This window comes from Lepidothrix coronata, unplaced genomic scaffold (assembly GCF_001604755.1).
Source record: "Lepidothrix coronata isolate B3197 unplaced genomic scaffold, Lepidothrix_coronata-1.0 Scaffold78, whole genome shotgun sequence".
Taxonomy (NCBI): domain Eukaryota; kingdom Metazoa; phylum Chordata; class Aves; order Passeriformes; family Pipridae; genus Lepidothrix; species Lepidothrix coronata.
Genome location: NW_016690258.1, coordinates 3,407,897 through 3,426,267, shown reverse-complemented (window position 1 = coordinate 3,426,267; position 18,371 = coordinate 3,407,897). Strand labels below are relative to the sequence as shown.

General features: G+C 42.5%; 1 protein-coding gene across 1 annotated transcript in view; it reads right to left on the bottom strand.

Moving 5' to 3' along the window:
- USP4 (ubiquitin specific peptidase 4) overlaps positions 1-18,361 on the bottom strand; it is a 34,278-nt gene extending 15,917 nt beyond the window's left edge. The window contains exons 1-13 of the mRNA XM_017819850.1: positions 18,048-18,361; positions 17,742-17,899; positions 17,369-17,499; positions 13,781-13,907; positions 12,539-12,684; positions 12,289-12,350; positions 5,755-5,898; positions 5,017-5,134; positions 3,633-3,806; positions 2,841-2,999; positions 1,806-2,030; positions 928-1,011; positions 116-210 (exon numbers count right to left, since the gene is read on the bottom strand). Coding sequence (XP_017675339.1) covers positions 116-210; positions 928-1,011; positions 1,806-2,030; positions 2,841-2,999; positions 3,633-3,806; positions 5,017-5,134; positions 5,755-5,898; positions 12,289-12,350; positions 12,539-12,684; positions 13,781-13,907; positions 17,369-17,499; positions 17,742-17,899; positions 18,048-18,361 — 1,937 coding nt within the window. The remainder of the gene's footprint in view (positions 1-115; positions 211-927; positions 1,012-1,805; positions 2,031-2,840; positions 3,000-3,632; positions 3,807-5,016; positions 5,135-5,754; positions 5,899-12,288; positions 12,351-12,538; positions 12,685-13,780; positions 13,908-17,368; positions 17,500-17,741; positions 17,900-18,047) is intronic.
- Positions 18,362-18,371: the final 10 nt, after the last annotated feature.

Sequence of the window (18,371 nt, the reverse complement as noted above, 5' to 3'; positions counted from 1 at the left end):
GGTCTACAGGAAAGCTTAGGGTTTGAGGGGGGACAGGAGTTGGGTTTTATAACCTGAAACCAAAGTAAATGTTTTGCAGTATTCTTCACATGTGGTATCTTCCCACTTTACTCACACAAAGATGTCGTCTTTTGGCATGATATGATTTAAACCTTCATCCATTTGGAAGATTTTGTGGAACCGGTGATTATACACGTCTGTCACCACCATCTAGAACAGCAAGTGATATTTGCAAAGAGATTATAGTAAAAGTTCACATAAATTTAGGCAAACTACCTTTAAATTCAAGCAACAGTTTATTCTAGTTCTCTATTTGAATTTTCAGCGCACCAACATCAGTTGTATCTGTTAAGACTGATCAGAAAAACAAAGCAATTAACAAGACCGATTTTACGCAGGTACTGAGGAGATGCAACTCCAAGTCAGCCTGGTGGAAACAGCAGCACAGATCCCAGCATCAAAGTGGCACCAGGCTAGGAATTCAGGCATGGATCACTCACATCTGTAACTAACTGAAATAAACTGAAGTGCTGCACTGGCATCCTAAAAAATACCCCACCGATTAAATTCCCCCTGAAATGTTCACCTGATCCTTCATTATTAAAAGGACATCCAAGAAGAGTTGGACCCAAACCAGACATTGAACACCTCTCAGTACTAAGAAACTACACTATCAGAAGTGTTGGGGGTGAGGGCTACATTTCTGTTCCTTTTCTTAAACCTCTCTACTGCACTGGAACTATCAGGATAAACACGGATTGTTTCATGAATCTTCATTTTACAATCAAAGCACAGCAATTTAACTTGTTAGGGTTTTGTCACTAGTCCATAAAGTTCAGCTTATCACCCATCTTTAAAAGCTAAGCCACCAAAACGCTTCAAGAAGAACAAACATTTATCAGAATTACTGTCTCCATTTATCCTTACATTTTCTGCAGGAACACCAGAGAGTTTGGAAAGTGATTCACACAGATCCGAGATGGCCCCCATCATCGGCACCACAACCCGGTACTAGAAACAAAGAGAACATCATGGTTTACACCAGGCAAAATAAACCCAGGCAAGGCAGGGAGCAAGAAAATAGAAATGAAATCTTTATTAAAAACTCTTAAATCTTTAATTTATAGGAGTTCAGCTCAAGTTAAGGTCACAGCCACACACTTCAAGATCTTTTGGATCTCAGGTCTACCTTATAAAGCAGGGATTTGGAGGGAACGAAAGCCTTGCACAGTTGGCCTTCTGCTGTGATCAGGTTCAGCAGTAGTAAAACCCAGGAAAAAAAATAAAATCACCAGACACAGCAGCTTGCTCAGAACACAAAATTGCTTTTTCTTTATGTGATAAAAAACATCTTAGAACCATTCTCTCCACTGCCGCTGGAGGTCAAGTCAAAAGTCTTGAAAGACATTGAAATACTGTCAATCAGTTCTTCTAAAACTGCATCAGGGCATCCAGTCACTCTGCGTGGGCCCCCCACATCTTGTTCTTCTCTGACATGTGTGGCAAGCACAAGGCTACCTTAGGGATGCATGGGCCCACTTGAAAATAAAATGGGAGGGGGAAATTTAAAATCAGTCTATTGAAAAGGCTTTAAAAGCAAAAAGACAATTTTTCTTTTTTTTTTTTCTTACCAAGAGGGATTGGTTTTTCACTTCTGTTTGAAATTCAGAAGCCTTACCCATTTAGAATCATAGAAGGAAGGGATCCATCAGGATCATCGAGTCCAAAGTTGGCCCTGCCAACTTTGAAACCTGAGAGAAGGGCTGGGTTGACTTAAAGAAATCTGTGTCTTCAACAAGCCTCACCTGGACAGGTCTACGCTGTGGGTCTGCATATACCAGGGTAACTTCCATGAGACGATCTCTCCTCAAGGGCAGTGGGAGGGTTAAGTAACAGAAGGGGTCAAAGGTCACAGAAACTTTAGAGCATTTGGGACAAACAAGGGTAGACTTGAAAAGACCATGAAAAATATCCACAATGATAGAATCGTTCCTCAGCCTATGATTCTCCCAGGCCTCTTTTGCCACCTCCTATAAAAATATAAATGAAAAATTATTAGAAGTTATTTCTTTCAAAGATTTCTATAACATGGTGAGCACTGGGATCAAAGAAAACTCAGGAAATTGATACTGATGGGTAAATTACACAGGAAAGGGGGTCTACCAGTATGTCCAGCACAACACACTGGGATTTCTCGGAGAGAAAAAAAAAGATTAAATAAATATACTGCTTCTTGGGGTGTTGCCACATGCACTGTATTGTACAAGAAAAGACACACTGCCTGTTGAGAGGAAAAACAACCAGTCACATACACTTCCTAAAAACAGCTTTTGCATCTGGCTTTTCAATGTTCCTAAAGCACTTTTTCACCCAATCCACTTACTCTGGACTCTGCAGTTGTCAGTATGTTGCAGCTGTGTGACTGTGACAAGCCATAAAAGCCTGATCAGGGGAGCATGAGTTCACTGAGGAAAAGACATTTCACTAATATGTGTCTGATTGCATGAGAGCAGGTGTTTGCCAACTTCGGGGGAACAAAGTGTCTGCAAGGGGCTCACATATCAGTGCTGACTGGGAAACAGGATAGGAAAAGGCAGGAAATTAAAACAAACAGAAGAGACTTTTTGGGTCTCTGTAAGGAAAACCTCATAAGAGAATTACTTTTCTCCATTTAGGCAGAGTGCTGCAAAGCATGACAGGGTTCTCCCATCCCAGGTACGCCACTTTGTAGGGAGGATGTTCGTGTGGCCTGTGAGCAGGAAGGCCAGAAGTGTCCCAGAATCCAACCAAACACCCTGGGAAGCACCAGCTGCCCTGTGCTCAAGTAAAGGGACCCATACCGAATCAGGTCTGCCATTGGCATCCTTCAGCTCCAAGTAGGGCTTCTTCTTCACTCTGTTCAAATCCTCATGCAAGCCATCTAGAAGAAAAGCCAAGAGCTCCTGGGAATCTTGCTGCTGGTATCCTGAAAACTGAGGAGCAAATCGGCCAACCTGTGTCTGAAATACAAAGGCAAGAATGAGGGGGGTGAGCATTACCTGTGTGCAGAAATAGAAATAAAACCACTCAGGTCCTGGCTTTTGCAGAGATCAACTCCCACTACCTTGTGTTGGCAGGAAGCCACAGGGAATTGGATGCTAACACACTAAAGGGTGCCAGAACAATTTTCCCTTCTACTTTCAGTATTTCAGCTGAAAGCAACTCTTCACACTAAAGCAATGAGAAATAATGTTACAGACTCTGGGGATGCATTTTGCTCTCCACTTTTATAATTTCATTTTTTAGATTTGTACCTTGCACATCTTTTCTCACTGATCAAAGCTCAGAGCTGGCAATTCACATGACCTGGTCTAGTTTTGTTGCAAAGATCATTCTGATTCATCTGTAAACAGCTCTCAGGCTTGGAGGTCATTTACTAAGTAACACTAAGAGCAGTAACCAACTCTGAGAAATGACAGTACTCGCTGGCAAGTTCCTGCCTGTACCCTGGAAAGCATTTATACGGAACATGAAACAACACTGAAGCAATTCTGTCCTTACTGCTTTCACAACAACAAAATGTGTGGCAGGCACATCAGCTTTCACTGTTCCTTCTGTCTCAGAGCTGTGCTCCAAGAACATGACACACTTACTTTAAACATCCGTGGGGCCACGTGGGACTGTCTCCCAGACCACATTTGCTTAATGAGCTCCGCGTAGGCTTCTGCAATCTCTCCCCTCATCCCCAGTGGGTTGTTCTGATTTATTTCAGCTTCATATTTATCCTCCAGGAAATAATCAGTCAGAGGAGGAGTATTGCTCAGACACTGAAAAAGCATTAAGGAAATGAACTTACTGCACAGGGCAATAAATCTGCGTGACAATGGAAAAACAAATTCAAATTTCACATCGGAACGTGTACCAAGTTAACAAAACTGGTGAGACCTAATTTGAGTACATGTTTAGTAAAAGAAAAAAAAAAAAAGAAAGAAATTAAGGCAGAAATTTGTATTTGAAGGACTGACGACTAGAAAATTAAAGCCTAATGTAAATACAAGAAAGAAAGTAACTGGTCCTTAACATGATTAGTTTGCATGATAAATTAAGCTTGAAGTGCGTTTAGATTAAGTTACTTTGACAATGAAAATTAATTTTAGAAACTCTGTCCTAGCTATGAAGTCCAAAAAAGCATAAACTGATTTAAGGTTACCACGGTACAACTGAAAATAAAGTTATGTTGAACAAAAAGAGGGGCAGTCCAAGTTTATTGTGGTACCCTGAATACCACATGCATAATGCATTAGTTATTTGAGGGCCTGTTCTATCTTTCAAACCTACCACAGAGTGACTGAAGTCATTCCACAGTATTTGTACCACACTAGAAGTTTGCCCATTGCTTAAATCAAAGTTCATACAATTTGGCTCACATTTTGTTTAGACTTCTTAGGAAAAAACTATCCCTAACAAGTTTCTGCATTGTTTAAAATGAAGAAAATAATCCCAAGCAATTAAGTTTAAAAGTAAAGAATCAATTATCAGCTTGGCATAACTGTTACAACCTCAACACCCCACACAATGACCCTGAACCTCTCCTGTGGCCATACATACTCTTAGTTTTTCAAGAATCTTCAAACATGGACCCAGAACTGCAAGCAGTGACCTGCTCATGTCGCTTTTGCAGCCCACACGTGTCAGAACATCCTCCATGTCAGCCCATTTTTGGCAGAGCACAGCACTGGGACCTTATGTTACAGCTGGGCACCTTTCACTGCTTCCCCCACAGCCTGTTCAGAAGCCACATATTTCAGATCCAGTCCCTAATACTGTAATATGTTTCATAGTACTAGTGTCCTGCACATAAGCCAAACTCAATATGAATTGATTTTTTTTGTCTGGGTTTTTTGGACTTTATGAGTTTTGGGAGGTGTAGTCTCCTCACTGAATCACATTAAAACATCCTTTTATTTTCACCAATTTTAATCCACAATCTCTGTGATCTTTCATTTGATTTTAGAGAGGGTTCTTTCTAATTCTCACCTGTAATGCAGAATTCATGAAGCAGGTGTTTCCAAGGTTACTGAGTCCACAAAGTCCAGGCTGTGACAGGGAAGCACTGTCCCTGCAGTTGTAAGAGTTACAGACAAATCCAGAACCTCTGGAAAAGAAGACAGCACAGTGAACTCCACAGTGAGTTTATCAAGTCTCAATACTACTTAAAAGTCACAGCAAACACAAGTCAAAAAACTGTTTAATGAAATTGTTTAACCAGACTATGTGTTTCTGCTGCTTCACAGTGGCTAATACTGAATACCGGGAACATGAAGTGTACGTGCTAACATTGGAAACATTAATCTTTACACAGTCTATTATTAATTTATGTCTCATAACACATAAATTTCCTCTAAGTACACAGCACACTATCCTAGTACAGCAAGAGTCTATGTAGTACAGAAAGAACAAGAAAATTCTCATCTGTACCTGGAAAGGCTTCTACCATAATGGCAGATGGAGAAAAGAATATAATCCCTTCCCTCATACCCCCAGTCCCCTCAAAATCAGGCAATGCTTTGGCAGTTAGTAAGCTCTGGAACTTTTGCAAGTGAGCAAGGAAGAGCAGAAGGCAGTGGCTTCCAAGAGCAAAGTCTGATAAACAGGTACACAAGAGAGGCAGAACTCCTCACAGGGCACCATCACACTCCTCTTCTGTGCTGGCAAGGATGCAAGGGATTATTCACACGAAGGATGGAGAAACAAAAAGAACATTCCTGCTCTTACCCCCTGCCCAGGTGGGAGCTGTTCAGTCCATAGGAGTTACTGCTATCACCATTAGTAATGACAGAAGTGGCAGACACTGAGGAATAAGAACTTGATGATGATTTTGAAGAGGTAGTAAAGTTTCTGCTAGTTGCAGTGCTTGATCTGGGAGAAAGGAAAAAGAAGTAGAAACAGTGCTACTACTTTTTTCATCCCCAACCCCACCTCCCACAAAAGTCCAAGGACTTGCCACGCTACAGTTAGTTACCCCATGCAGAATGTACTGCTTTGATTGTGCAACCACACTTCCAAACACTTGTCTGGAACAGAACATCAGGAAAAAAGTATCAGAAGCAGGAGCAACAATTCTTGCTTAAAGCAAAATCTGGGTCCTAGACAGAAGTAAGTAGCAATTCAGATGGTGTGAGTGAGAGGGAAGCAAGCTTTAAGTTTATCAGTAAATCACCTTGAAACAAGCAAGCAAAACCCCCTAAATCTTAACACCAAAACACACTCAACCAGCATTAAAAAGTGACAAGGTCAGTCCTTCCCCACCTGACACCCAGACCACCCATTCAAACAGAACATTAATCAGAAAGAAGATAACCAGGATGGGCACAAAGCAGTTTTTTCCTTAGCCTGGCTGATTCAACTACATTGTGGTACAACTACACATTGCAGACAAGACACACCATTATGTACATGCAGCATGCACAGCAATCCTCAGCATTTTGAGTCTGGAGATATTGAAACAGATTAAAAAAGGTCATATATCCCAACTTTATCTGGTTGTGAATCCCACACTACCACTGTCCTCACCCCCAGAACAGAACACAAGACCAAAAAGGCATTAAAGTTCAACAGTGTCCTGACATAGACAGCTCCATAAAAAAAGCAAACCTACAAGATAGTAATACACTAATAAGCTTAAATAAATTATTTGGACACTAATTAATTTCTCTACAGCAAGAGCTGACTGGGAAATGGTCTATTCTCTCCATCTTTGCCCAAATAAACACGTAAAAACAAAAGCAAAAAGGTGCAGGACACCAACAGCCACTCAACAGTGGCTACTACCCCAATGCAGAGTAGAGTGCCAGCAGAGGACAGGGCCCTCAAGCTTTGGCTTGTCCACTTATCTTTTTTAATGTGACACTCATTCTCAACTGATGCTAACTGAAAATGCATATTCATAGCTCGGATGGTGCTAAAAGAACTATGCTGGAAAACCTCTGTGGGGCAAAAACTATGACAATGAACAAGCCATAATGGCCATGACAAGGCAGAACAGCTGGACAGCCTTCAAAGTTTGGAAATATAACAGCAGTAAATACCAGCAAAATAAACACAGAAGTAAACAAGTTACAACAGGATCTTGCAAATGAAAACACCAAACACCATCAAAACCTGAAATACTTAGGGAAAAAAAAAAAACACTAGTCAGCACAACCAGAAAGTACACTGGAAAGTATCCTACAAAGAATGAGATCTACCAAAATAACTAAGGTAACCATTTCTGGGACAATAAATGCCTTTCTGTCATTGCATGTTGGAGGTGGGACTTCTCAAGATTACCTGGACACAAAAATAAGTTCAATGAGAGAATAAAAGGGGTCTGGACTAAACAACAATTATCACACTCATGCTGGATGAGTTTCAAGGGTCAAGAATAAACTAATTTAGCTAACAACAGCATGTAAATCTGCTCAGAACACATTTTAAAAGTTTGAAGGAGTGAATTATCTAGAAGAAAGAAGGGTAATCTAGAAAATGCTAAACTTGAAGCATTTTCAAATGTTCAAGCATCTCTGCTTGACACATTTGAACCCAGTGAGAGAACAGAAAAAGATGCTCAGAAAATAATATGAAGAAAATCTATTAGGGAAAAAAAGAAAAGGAGGGCAAGCTCTTAAGGGATTTCAATGTTTCAAGTAGAAGCATAGAGACAGTGCATAATCAAGAGTCACATGGCAACGGAACAGTCACAAGCACTTCAACAGTATCCCACACACACACAAAAAAGCTAAGAAATATGGGGGAGGATAAAAAAGGGATCAGAAAGCAAAGACAAGAGACAAGTCACAGAGTGGGGGAAGGTCTACCTACAAAGACATCAAGGGCCTCAAGCGAATTCCTGTTAGAAAATTGCGAAGGTTCATATAAGCAGTAAAAAAATAGAAGAGAGGCCAAAACAGCTTTCCAAGCAGGGAGACAAAAAACCAAATCAAATACACTTGGGAAGATAAAAAAATTCTAAGTACTCTTACATTTTACAAGTTACTCATCTATCTGTAACATCTGAAGGATCTAGTAAGCACAGCTGCTCCCCCTTATTTCACAAGATGTTCACAAAGGGAGCCATGATTCCAGGTGAAGGGCATAGAAAGCAGCTGAGAAAAACATTTTTATCTGAAAGCTTCCCATTTTAAGCCTGGGAAGCTACTGTCAATGACCCCACAGTACTGCAGGCTCTCAAGAAGACTGCCTCATTCACACAGAGGTGACAGCAGAAGTCCTGGATGCCAAGTATTTATCCCCAGTGCCCCATGTTTCACGGAAACATGAAGACTTTGACTGGTTAAAGGCATCTGCCCTCTCCACTGACATCTCTCACAGGATGTGACTTCTGCTCCCTTGGAAATGGAGGCCCCAAGACCTTGCTCTGAAGGAAAAGACAACTGTTATTTCTTCTTTGAAGTCTGTGACTTAGAACCTTCCCAAATGTTCTGGGCTATTCAGTGGGTTACCACTGAAACCACCCTCAGTTTGCTTAGTTTGCTCTTTGTATGCACAACAGCCACTGGACTGGACTGGAAGGTGCCAAGCTCCTGCAGCTTCCCTTTGACCACCACAGTGTTTCTGACAGGGATAAACACATTCATTTACATCTGATCAACAAAACCTATACAAGAGTAAACTAGAGTAAAGAAAGACTTCATATAACCATGCAACAGTTCAGGGCTTGAGAAAGTAACTTCAAAGGTTTGAGGACAAGACTCCAAGGTACAACTGCTCAGTCAGTCTTCCTGCTTAAGCACATTTAAGTCTCTCAAATTAAATCCTGTCTGAGCTAAAATACACCTTCTAGAAAAAACTCCCAACACAGTTTCACAGTGGCAAGCACCAGCCAATCCAGCAGAGCACAGATAAACTCTCCCAAGGATCAATACCCCTTATGGTCAGAAGAAATGTGCATTTCATGTGCAGCACAACTTCCGGCTTCATCATCTGGACATTGGTTTTTGCTCATCTCTGTCTGATGCCTGGAGAGTTCCTTCTTCAATTTTCATTTCTCACATCCCATAGAAGCTTTTAAGTGTTACAATCACCTTTTAAATTTCTCACCAATACTTTAACTACCAAGCACAAAAACTCTTTGCTAATTCTTCAACAATTCTCTTGGCTCCTTCTGAAACCTCTCATAGTCTACTTTCCAAATTTGCTGACAACCTCACGGGACATGATCATTTCCACACACAGTTTTATTAGTGTGCATCAGAAGACTTCTTTGGTAACTGGCACACCAATTCAGGAGAATTGGCACTCCCAGGAGACTGAACCAGGACTGGAATCACATTCCTACAGAGTCCAACATGTATTTGGGGCTCATGTTCTTCACCCCATGTACACAATACTGATGCACATTCCCCCTGGCTGCAGGTAAAGACAGCTGGTTTATGTCTCGCTGCAAAACATGTCAAAACCCCACATAAATGGCAAGTGAGGAGAAATCTGGACAGTTGCAGCATAAAGAGGACAAGGTCAGATTAATCTAGTACAGAAACTGAAGCCATATGGTTGATAAGCAGAAAAACTGCTAAGCTGAACAGCTTGAAAAAAATGCTGTAAAAGGAAACAGAGGGATAGAAAAAGTGTTTCAATTCAGCTGAGGGTACCTTCAGAGCTTACAGTAGAATTAGTCCTCCTCCTTTAAACTACCAATAATAAAATACTAATACTGTGACAAAAGGTTTTGTCAGAGTGAGAAAAACTAGGATTTCCATTTAACTGACAATAAGAGATTTTCATTTAGGAAGTTCCTACATGCAAATGCCTCCTTAACTTATGTTACACACTTAATGCTCCTCTGCAAGCTCGGCACCTGCTACAAACTCAAGCACTTCAAAGTCAGGGAGTAAGGATCTGCACACATAATATTTAGCCCAGTGGCTGAAGGGGGCCTTTAAAATCACACAGTGTCAGGACACAGTGCCATCAGTAAACAAAAGAGCAGGAGAGGAAACAGCAGGAAAATTCTAGCTCCAACCAAAGAACCAAAAGGTATTTTACTGCTGAATATTGCAAAGGGAGGCAGACAGTTAACGAGGCAGATGCTAAATACAACTTCACTCCTGTTTTCAAATATACCACCTCATGGAAAAGATGTTATTTTTATAGATCTAACAATTTCTTGTTTGCTTTTGATAAGAAAATGATACCCAGGATAAAAAAATGTGTGCTAAGGCTGAGCTGGAACTCTACTAGCTCAGGATTTTATTTTGGAGTCTTGTAAGTAACAAAGAGTACCAAGTTCCACAGAGTCATTGATACAGTCTCCCTTCAGAAACAAAGTATGCCCCCAATTCTGAAATTCCTACAATGAGTATAATCAATTCTGTCTTCTAAAACCTACTTTAGTAGTGAAAATGGTTTCAAACTACAAGAAGAAATTATTTTTGTTCTTTAGGGAGCAGCAAACTAACAAACAGGAGTGGCCAAGCATAGGCCAAATATACCACCCAAGGACTGCTGTGGAGTTTAAGAGCATTTTTCCTGTAAAATATCAGCCAGTTGATGGCTGGGGAAACACACAGGAGGCTGCCAAACATGTGGAAAAGCTACTTCCTCTGGCAGGGGCCAGTGCCTCTGACAAGCAGCAAATGGTGTTGAAAAATGCTCACTACACAGAACCCACCCACCCCACAGTCACCTTGCACACAAGTTCTGTGAGCAGTGACTGACATGAATTCCCAGCTTTCCAGACCCTCTTTAGGCACACAGGCAATGATTCAGGTGCTCACCATTTCTCTACCAACACTCTATTTGGTTTATGTCATCAAAACTCTAAATTTGGGGCAAACTCTCTCATAAGCTTCTAGCATTAAAGTGATGCAGCTCAAAGGAAGAACACCAAATATTGAAGTTCTCCATGGTGTTGACTAAACAGTATTTTCTCCAGATGAGAAACAGAACATTGAAGGTGTCAATGTTTGCCTGAGATAGGATTAAGCACAAGTACAAAAGAACAGGTAATCTTGTACATATGACATAGAACAATTCTTTCAGCCACCATTATCAGCATCAAGTCAAACACTTTCACAAGTTTCATGTTATAATAAGCAAATATTCATTTTTTTGCCATTGGAAAATATTAATCTGCATACCAATAACAATTTACATTTACTTATCACTGGAGATTAAATCAAAGTCTTTACACAGCAGACTTGCTGTTGAAAAAGGACAATTCTGAAGCCTGGGAATGCTACAGGGCTTCTTTTTAGCTTTGCTTCATGTGGAAACAAAATGTTATGATCTGGTCTTGCACAGCTGTCTCTCTAATGCTGTCAACCAGTACTTGAGTAGGTACATGATATGAATGTTTAGCTGCTTTTCACGTGATACTCCTACAGAAAGTTCACTGTAATCCCATCGGAATTCTAGTGATTCATTTACCCAGTATGATCTCTCAAAAGTGTTGTTTCAAAATAGGTTTCACTGACCTACCTGATCCATTCTTCAAGTTTAACACTAGTGCTATCTTGACCTCAAATGAGATCACTTGGCAGCAAGTTCTGTAAGTTAACTGTATTGTACAGAAAAGCATCATCAATATCAAGACTGATGGCTCCCAGGATGGGAACTGAGTAGGCCCATCAGACCAGGAAAAAAACTCAAATTCTGCTTTCTGTAGTAGGACTTGATACGAGCAGTTCCTTATCATTCCAAGCAACTTCCGTTCTACATCATTCACTCTATACACACATTATTTCACCAAGTCCCCCCTCCTACTCATCTCTTCTCTAAATCAGACAGCAGCAAGAGGATCTGTATCATATTTACAGGCTTCTACGATTGCCTCTGGGGGCAGCGGGGTTGTACCCTTCTGTACCCTTTTAAAGGGGGAACTCCCAGAACTCTGAGCATTCACTACTGGCAGCTTTGGAAATACACTCAAAGATCCTTTCTGTCCCACAACAGTAAAAGACAGATTATTTGTTCCTCCGTGCAGTCTGCAGAGGTAGCTTTTTAAGTAGACCAGTTCAATGCAAATAGCACTTTTGTCTTCTAAGCACTATAGAAACCCTAAGCTATTTAATCCTCACACAACCTACTGGAAACAGGCTTTCAAACAGAGGCATTTGCTAAGACAAGGGACCAGTAACAGAACCACTGAAGGATATTTATATTTGAGATTTTCTCTGCTTCAAAATAACCAAAACAAAGCAAGCCACAACAGCCATTGATAACCAGGCTTCCACAGAGAACACGTGGTCACTAAAGCCTAGCAAACAAGCTGGACAACATAGCAGAAGCCTTTAGAACATGCTTGCTTACTTTGCCAGGAAATGCTGTCCAGGCCACGTGCCATCTTCATTTTTCACTTCTATTAGAACCACCTGAAAGAGAGTGCAGGTAATAAAGGTAACTGCAAGTCTGTTACACATTTTGCAAAAGCATTAACAAATCACATTGTCAATGTTTGCTCAAAGCACACAAAAGCAAGTTAAAAAAAAAAGTACATGAGACTGAAAAGAAAAAAAGAAAAAAAGAAAAAAAGAAAAAAGAGAAAAGTTATGCCCCTTACCTGACCCTGATAGAGCCCTGCATCTTGCACTGTGCTATCCAGCTTGCTGAGCTGCTCGTAGGTGTTACTCATATACCTGTTCCATAACCTGGTTTCCTTCTCAGCTGGGATATTAAATAGTTTTCTCATTTCTTTCTCGATGGTAGCTGTTCAGGAGGGAAAAAAAAACAACACCAAAATTCCTAAAACATGAGTGCTCTTGAAAAATAACAAAGGCAAACCAGACATTCTACATCATTGATCCTTCAAGTTTGTTTGAGTAGAAAATGTATCATGGAAGTTATAACTGCTCATACAACCTGTCTAATATTAGGTCTGAAAGAATGAAAAACTTCTGTTTTACATCATGTATATGCCTGTCAAGCCTTCAAATCAATAAAGTGCAGAACACATTGAGAACTTTCTGCCCCAAGGACAACTTCTATGAAACAGTCAATATTTGACAACACAGGCTCAAGACCAGGAGTGTTTTCAGTTACTCCTGTCAAGCCAAACTGAAAAAAAGCATCTTTATGGACGTAGAGGACAACTGACAATTCAGCATTTTCACATGTGAAAAATATAGTAATGAGAGAGAGAGAGAAACCAAATTTCAGGACAAGAGAAGTGTAGAAAAAGCCAATAAGAAGATGTCTAAAATATTCACACACTAGGGAGAAGGAATTGTAGAGGAATCAGAGAATCAACTGCTTTACATGAGTGACATGGATGTTTAAGGACATGTTAAGCCACGTGCTCCATAAGCTCTCAACCACAACTCCCTGTGTTGCACACAGAATCACTGTGGCTGGAAGAAACTAAGGAGGTTCCTAGTCCAACCATCCTAAGTCAGGGATCAACAGTGAATTCAGAGCAGGCTGCTTGGGGCTTATCCAGTCAGGTGTTCAACATTTGCAGGGAGATCCCCACCCCTCTGGGCCCTGCTCACATGCCTTGCTGTCCTAATATGGAAAACGTTTTTATTATATTCAGTTGGAATCTGTCCTGTTTCAATTTACAACTATTGCCTGTTGTGACTCAGTAAACAGCCTGACTCCAAGTTCTCAGTAACCTCTGCATAGGTGCTACAAGGTTCCCCCAAAGCCTTCTCTTCTCCAGGCCAAAGGCAGCTCCCTCAGCCTCTTCTCACACACCACATGCTCCAACCCTGTCCAGTTTAACAGCACCCTTCTTGCTCTGGGGGTACAAATCACCTCTTGAAGCTGTGCTCTGAGGCTGCCTCATCTACCAGAGAATACTCACCCACAGTATCTGCTTTGCTGAAGTGGCAGCTGATGACATTGTCGGGGTCGCTGCTCTTGCACAGCTTCAGCTCCAGGAGATAAACTTCAACCTTGTAGTGCTTCACAAACAGCCCATACTCCACCACCTGCAACACAGAACAGAGCAGCACGAGGCTGAAATCCTGGGCAGTCCTCTATGATACACTGCTCTAAACAATGCAAGCTTCTAAGAGTCTTGAGAGTCAAGCCATAAACTGAACACTGTCCTCAGTCCAGATTCAGTCACCTGTGTCAGCTTGTTTGGGGGGTTTTTCTTCTGTTTTTAAAACACAGGAAATCCCAGTGCTTTCCTTCCACAGTGCAAAGTTCCCAAGGTCCCCCATCGCAGCTGAACTGATAGTGTCAGCTAATTATCCTTGAAAAACATTTGATCACACAGAGAATTCTAGAAAAAAAATTATCTTTTGCCTCCCGCCTTTGGCTGAGGTTTACATAGAGAAGGAAACAAGCCTGGAACACTTGGGCAAAATCTTTTCTATTAGAAGAGAGCAAGACAAAGCATCAATTGTTTTTCTGCATGGTACACAGAATCTGCCTCATTACTCTCTCCTTGCAAGAACAGAAAAAAGCCTTTGAAGTTGTTTTGATGACATTGCTTAACTTCAGAGTAGTTTTCAAATCAATTTTGCATTGGAGAGAATACTCCAATAGGTGCATTTACCCATCCCAGGATATTCCAGCACGTTTTTAGAAACGTTTTCTCTAAGACTGGAAACCACTTTTTACCTACACATCATAAGGCACACTGAGCCAGAAAGAAAAGCACATTCCACAGGCCAGTTATGAGACAACTGCAACATAACAAGAGAAGAAAGAAAAAAACCCCACACCTCACCCAACAATAACAAAGAAAAAGAAAACCCCACACCTCAATTATCTCCCGGGTTCTTGGCAGCTATAAAGCCTCTGAAATTGAGACCATATTTCATTGAACAAGCTGGTATAGTTTTTAAGAGTAACAGTGTTTGAGAGGCCTTTGGACAATGCTCTTAATTTGCATTAATTTTCAGTCAGCCCTGAATTGGTCAGGCAGCGGGACTAGATGATTAAGTCTCTTCCAACAGAAATATTCCATTCTATTCATGTGACACCAGACTTGGTATGAGCTCCATCTTCAACATTTTACAGAAAAAAACTTCACCCCGCTTTGAAAGGAAACAAACAATTAAGTGAGAATTACACTAAATTATGCTTCCCTCTTCTGAGCTTTTAGAGGGTTGTGTTAGATATGCAAGGTGCTTTAAAGGTAAAAAATTAACAAACACATTTGGGAAGATCTTCAGTATTTTGCTGTTACAACAGAAAGAGAAACTAAAGCCTATCAATAAACTAACAGCTTCTTGATAGGCAGAGTAGACTTTTTTTAAGAAAGCAAAGGAACCAAATCACAAGTTCTCCATTTCTTTTTCAGAAGGAATTTCACTAAACATGACTTCCTGTTCTCCAGTATTACATAGTTAGGAACAAATAAAGAGCCATATTCAGAAATGGAAGAGCGCTTTCCAAGAAGTTCCTGTGTTCATTAGGATGAATGAAGGGTAAGAAGAGTCTCTAATCACCTGCAGATGCTTTTTAAACACTCTCTGAGCAGTCTGTTTGTTCTCTGAGCACAATAACTCAACAGTTGAGGAAGCACATTAAAACACTTTCTAGCGGACTCTATAGAAGACTGATCAAAAATATGGTTTGAGACTATCAAAAGAAACCTGAATCACAAATAAATCTAATCTAAGCCTCCTGTACTTGTTTTTGATCATCAAACACAGAAATGGAAGAAATATCGCCCTGTAAAATCGAAGATGCCTGAAAATTACTTCCCAGATCCTGCTTTTATGGTTATTTCAATGTATGAATTACAGTTGATCCAGCTTTAGGAAAAGGCTTAAAGCATTCAAGGACCACAAGTTTAAGTGCTTTACTTCCAGTGCTACCTGCAGACTACTGTAACCAGATCCTTCCCATGTTCTACTCAGGTGCAGCTCTGCAGCTTCTGTGTCCCACTGACCCACTCTGTATTTTGGTAAGAGGCTCTTACATCCCACAAACCCACTATTCTGCTACATTTCAGCATCTTTTTAGATATAAAAATCCACTTCAGTTACCAGGTTGACATTTAATAGAGACAGCCTCATAGCAAAACTTTAAAAACTGACTCTTAACTGGCCCAGGATAACGTGGCACGTTCTGTCTGAACTCTACCCCTTGGTAATTACAGTGTTGAAAGTGGCATCTGATACCCCAAGAAAAGGAGGCTCATACAGTTAAGCCTGTCACACAAGTGTTTCCCCAGTAGCTCCCAAATCCCTTGTCAACCTCTAAATCATTCAGAAAAGGGAGTGTGCAATAACAGGACAGGCTTTGTGAAATCAATTCGCCAGTTTAGGAAGGAAAGCATCCCCACTGAGAGAGGCACTGATCAGTAACAGTTCCATTCTCCCTCTCAGTGCAGACTTGCTATTCTTCAAGAAGTTCTCTGTTTATCTAAAACCACATCTCCCTTATGTGCTGTAATTCTTTCCCACTTCCCTGCTTCTTGTTTACACGGGAGTTCTGTCTACTCAGCTGAGTGAACCAAGGGTCACCTGGTGATCCCAGTTCATTCAGGGGTTCTGAAGATGTCAGATTTTCTCCTTAGGTACCATTTCTAGCCCACACTGATTGACAACATTCCACTACCACTGATCAGCACAAGCAGGCCTGCAAGAGAGGGATCATAGTTCCTTTCCGGTGCCACACTTTCCTGGGTCTTGCACACCTTGAAGCAACCCTTACTGTAACACAAGTGCTACTTAAATGTAAGAGATACTAATTCTGTTCATGTATCAGTGCTATTTCACTTGGTGTAGAGATTAGTCTTTATGAATCCCCCAGACTGGCACTGCTCAATTTAGTCCCTGCAAAAACACAAGACTAAAATAAAACAAACAACCCCTTTTGCCCATAAACAAGAGTCTGACAGGTTTCCAAAAAAGCAACTTGCAAATTCCACCTTCTGGAACTAAGAACACATAAATTACTGCATTTGCCAGACAAAAGTGAGACTTACAGGACAAAATCACAAATACGTCTCAAGATTTTTGAATCACAGAATTTTGGAAGAGAAAACAAGAATCACCTTAAACTCCAGAGGAAGTTTCTAAGCCATCTGTACCAGAAGACAATTTATTCAAATGCCTCATTCTGTCCTGGAAGATCTACGGGCTTGACCAACAACCTGCATTTGTCAACAAAGCACAAACTATTCTATGCAACTTAAAAGCACTGCACCAGTCCAAACAATCATTATGTAAAAAGTTAACCAGGACAAGGTTCATGGTTCTCACCCTGAATAATGCATCAACTGAGAACCCCTGAATATTCAAGCATTTAACTGCAATATAGGCAGGTCATTCATTCAGACAACAAGGCAAAAAGACCTCTTGTTATTATCTCCAAAGAGCTGCTGAGGATCCTTTCTTAGCTGATATCTACAAAATAAACCGTCTAAGTTTGAGGGAGAACAGAAAATGAAACCAGGACGAGGAGAACTTGATTCACCCGTACTTACTTTCCTCACAATAGGCTGCTGCCCGTCTATGCAGCCATACCACGCTACTAGTTTGTTCCAGGCTTCAGTGGGCACCAACACGTAATCCAGCTCATCAATGAGGTGTTCTTTCAAACTCTGAGTTTCCGGATCTAAAAGGGAGACAGAGGGCAGGGCGTTCGGCATCAGACAGCACCTTTACATCCCCAGACCCACACACGCGCTGCCAGGGCGCCCAGGAACCCCAGCGCTGCCAGGGCAGGCAGAGCCCCGCCGGTCCCGCACGCACAGGGCGGTGCGGCCGTGTGCCCTCTCCGAACACCCGGCTCCGAAAGCGAAAGCAGCGCAGGGAAGTTCCCCGGGCGAGCCCGAGGCGCGCTACCCCAGCACTCACCGTCGAACAGGCCCGAGTTGTCGATGGGCCCCGGGAACAGGCCCGCGTTGTCCACGGGCCCCGGGAACAGGCTGGGATCGCCAGCGCCGAACATCTCCCAGTTGTCGAAGCCCACGTACTTCTTCCACTGCTTGAACCACCGGCTCTCCACCAGGTACCTGCAACGCACGGCCCCGCCCGGTGCGGCCCCTGAGCGGCGGCGCGGCCCGGGCCCGCAGGCCCCGCCGCCCGCAGGGGAGGGGGACGGGAGATGGGGACAGGGAGGGAGGGAGAGAGGGAGAGGAGGGGAGGCCCGTCCGCGCTCACCAGGACTCTCCGGGCCGGAGGGCCGTGGCCAGGAGCGGCCCGAGCTCCGCCCGCTGCGCCGCCGGGTCCGGCCGGGCCCGCTCCGCGCCGCCCGCGGCCGCCGCCATGTCCGTGCGCGAGACCCGGCGCGGGCGGAGGTCGGGGCGCGCGCGCTCGCGGGCACGAGCGCGGGGAGGGAGGAGGGACGGGACCCGCCCCGCCCGCGCGCGCCCTGTGACGAGCGGGTTGGGCGGGGCCGCGCGCGCCGTGGCGGCGGCCGCCATGTTGGGGCGGTACCGTGAGGGGCCCGCGGGGGGTGCGGGAGCCGCCGCCATGAGCGTCCTA